We start from the raw sequence: 3,709 nt of genomic DNA, 5'->3' as shown, positions 1-3,709 counted from the left end.
CGTCTTCTTTAGCCGGTAAAAGAGAAGAGAAGATACGTTTCGCAGCTGAGTCATCAGCCCTCTACCCAGGTTGGGTTGCAGATCCCAAAGAAGGCCTTTTTCACTCAGAGGAAAAAAAAAGGTACCCATACCCAATAAAGGTTTGCGGCATGGGTCTGTGCGCGGAACTCCGTCCCATCAATGTTACTGCGCCCCACCCCCATTCCATAGTGGTCTCCTTTACTCCCCCCCTTTCAATTTGTGACAACAAAAGGAAAAAAATGTAACTTTCAACAGCGACCCCCGCCTTCCCCATCCGCACTCTCTCAGCAACCCACCACACCCATCTCGGGCCTCACCCCCTTCCACCACCATGTGCCCGTAACTACCCCCGTCCAATCAGCGCGGCGCTCGTGATCCCCGCCGACCAATCGGAGCGCGGGCCGCCCGTCGGTTTATAAAAGCTTTGTCTGGGGATCAGCTCGCCCCGCCGACTCTTTAGAACGTTCAGTCGCAGTCGCCGCATTCGAAGCAGAGAATCTCTGAGCTCCTCGAAGTTCCGCGCTCCCGGGAACTGCGCCGCTGGTTTAGCATCGTCCTTTCGTAATAGCCAGGCAAGATGAGGGAAATCGTGCACATTCAAGCTGGGCAATGTGGTAATCAAATCGGTGCTAAGGTGAGGATGGTATTTTCTGATTCCCCCCCGCCCCCTTTCTGGTATGATTGGCGTATTAGGCTGGCGTTGTAATTTTAAAAAAAAAAAAATTATTTGGGGAGGAGGTGGACCCAGTCATGAAATGATTCGCGCCACGGTGGCAAAGCGGAAGTCCTGCATTTTGCACATGGCCGTAGTTAATGATACGGGGGGAGTGGCGCCGTTTCCCTCCCCCTTTTAGGATCTCTCCCAAATGGTGGGACACTTCGTGTTTAAAAGCGGTGCGGCTTGGCTTTAGTAGGTGCGGTGGATCGTCTCTTGGCAAATTGTGCCGTGTCGGCTCGTAAAAAAAGGCTCAGGCGGGAGCCCCCCCCCCCGATCTCGCCTGCTTTGCCGATCTCCGGAAAATCCTTCTCTGCTGTTTTAATAAATTACCTTAAGAAAGGATGCTTTTGAAGGGGGGCGGGGTCCTCATAGCTTTACTTTTCCGCCGAGCTGAGATTTTAAAATCAACGACATCAGCCCACGGGAAAGCAAATTACTCAGCCTGGAAACCTATTTCTCTTTCTCTCCCCCCCCCCCCCCCCCCCCGCTTTGTGGCGCTGCGAACGTGCCAGCCCGCCAGCTCATCCGACCTCCTAACGGTGCGCGTAGGTTTTAGCGCCAAAGAGGCAGCGGCACGCGAAGGTGGAGTTTGAAATTCGGAGGGGGAAGAGAGAAGAGAAGGTGGTGGGAAGTGCAGAACAAAGGCGGACTGTTTCCTCTGACACCGGTTTATTTTCATGAGGGGGAGGGACCCGTTGGGTAAAAAATGGGGAGATAGGAGACTTGAACTCTTGGAGACCGGGATGGAGGTGGGACGATGGTCTCCCTTGCTCATGCGTGGCGGGCAATAACCCACATTGCACAGTCGGGGAAAGGGGGGTGTAGTCGCCTTGCAGTAGTATCCACACACACACCCCGTCTACTTCCCATACAAGTCTCAGCATTCTCCAGGCAGATTCCTCCGTTCAGTGGGAAAGAAGGCGCCCCGGCTACTTTCCATCCATGCGGCCAGCACCGTTTCCTCCCTTCCTGTCCGCGCCCCGCCCTGTCGTCCTAAGTCGCTGTTTCAATGGCGCGGACGGGCAGAAATCGCGCTCCGCGGGGCTTCCCAGCCCGAACCGGCTTTCCCGCTTTCTCCCGAGTAGCTCCCCAAGAGTCGTGGCGTTCTTAAGTTTATTGTTGCTTATGGAACGGCAAATGGGTTCCCTTTGGCTGGCGGGAGGGAGGGAAGGAAGCGGCTGCGGCGGCTCCGCTCTTCGCAACAAACTAGCTTCTCTCTGAAAGCGCGACCGTAGGAACGCACAGCCGAGAAAGTGCCGTTGTATTTAGAAAGGGTGGATATTATGTAACAAAACAAGGGGAGGAAAAGCCTCAGGATCCGATCAGCAGGAGCCGGGTTGAGATGGTTTGACCTAGAATATTTTTAAAGCGATCGATTTGGGAGGGGCTCTGATCCATATGCACAAGCCTTCCCCAGCTTCTTTTGTATTCAAGTTGGAAAAAGATCTATCTTTACATGATGGCATCTGATACAATATTAGCATAATGCTAAACTGTGGGTGTCCATACTAGAAGAGGGACAGATCTGCTGTAAGTGAGACCTGCGCACATGTGCTGGCTTTGTTTGCAAAAATGGGGGAGGGGTAGCAGCACATTGGTGCAACTGTGGCTTTAAACGTTGCCGAGGGAAAAAACCTTGGATCTTCTGGAAGTGATGTTTTCCGGCATCTTTGGAAGTGATTTTCTGCCCTCTTTCCTTTTTTCTGCCGGGCGGGTGCCTTTTCTCGCGCCAAAGAGCCTGTCCTCGCCTGCCCACCATCTTTTTTTCCCCCTCTTCTTTGTCTGCTGGCGGCAGACAGCACATGGCTGCAGAGCACCCTCTGGCCCATCTCCCGGCTGCCTTGAAACGTCTCGATCGGGCCAGGCGGGTGGAGTTCCCCATTCCCGTCTTTTCCCTCCAGCCTTACGATTTCCCTCACAATGGTTGTGGCTGGATTCCCTTCCAGCAGCCGCACCACCGTCCGTGAGTGGGCCATTTTGTGCCTGTAATGGCTGCTGACTGGGTGGGACTCTCGACAAAAGGGGTGGGGAGGGGGGGCTGCAGTTCAATCCAGCCATACTGGCTGGCGGAGAGAGGCTGCAAGATCTGGAAATAGGGCCGTCTGCTTTGTCTTATGGCCATTAAGACGCATCTTTCGCTCTCCCCCAGCCATTTTTGCCTGATCGAATGGCAAGGAGGGTTTTGAAGATGTGATCCCGGTTCCTCTTGAACTGGTCTCTGAGCTTGCCGAGTCCTGCCCCTGTGGTGCTGGCACGTGGATGGCTCTTTTCATTCTTGAATTGGCTCTGATCCAGACCTAACGGTTTTGTGGGGTGGCTGCCGGCAACAAGCACTTTACTCTCTCCCTTAGAGGAGGCTTATTAAAATGAATGGGTCTGCTCCAAAGTGTACAGGTGGGAGCTCGAGGAGCCAAGGGGGGGGGGAATGTTCTTAGGCGTGGCCTTGCAGCATGGCACCGAGTCACCAAGGCACTTTTCAGTGCCCCCTAAGACGTTTTTTGTCCCACTTCCACCACATCTGAACCTTGAATATGGAAAGGGACACAATATAGGATGAAGGAGTTTGAGGAAACATCTTCAAGGGGTATAGCTGGTATGAGTCTGAAATACTGTCAGGTCCGGGTATCATTTTGCAAGCCTTGGCGAAGCTCAACAGAACTGAGGAATTGGGAGAGTTCCAAAGCGTGAACATTTCCTGTGCCCATCTATACTCTCTCAGCAAGCACCGTTTTATCCAAGTTTACCACCTTAAACAATTTTTTTTGAAGGCCTACCAACTAGCTCAACAGAACTGAGGAATTGGGAGAGTCCCAAAGCGTGAACATTTCCTGTGCTCATCTATACTCTCTCAGCAAGCACTGTTTTATCCAAGTTTACCACCTTAAATGATTTTTTTTTTTGAAGGCTCACCAACTTTAGAGAGCTTCGGACACACGCGTTCTGTATGATAGTTAATAAAATGACACAAGT

General features: G+C 52.5%; 1 protein-coding gene across 1 annotated transcript in view; it reads left to right on the top strand.

Annotated features, from left to right (window-relative positions):
* The first annotated feature begins 465 nt into the window (after nucleotides 1-465).
* The window catches only part of TUBB (tubulin beta class I), a 20,917-nt gene continuing 17,673 nt past the window's right edge, over nucleotides 466-3,709 (top strand). The window contains exon 1 of the mRNA XM_015425110.1: nucleotides 466-655. Within this exon, the coding sequence (XP_015280596.1) occupies nucleotides 599-655 (57 nt within the window). The 5' untranslated portion in view covers nucleotides 466-598. The remainder of the gene's footprint in view (nucleotides 656-3,709) is intronic.

The sequence above is a fragment of the Gekko japonicus genome, unplaced genomic scaffold (assembly GCF_001447785.1).
Source record: "Gekko japonicus isolate JY-2015 unplaced genomic scaffold, Gekko_japonicus_V1.1 scaffold3437, whole genome shotgun sequence".
Lineage (NCBI taxonomy): Eukaryota > Metazoa > Chordata > Lepidosauria > Squamata > Gekkonidae > Gekko > Gekko japonicus.
Note: the sequence above shows the minus strand (reverse complement) of the source record. Positions and strands in the feature narration are given on the sequence as shown.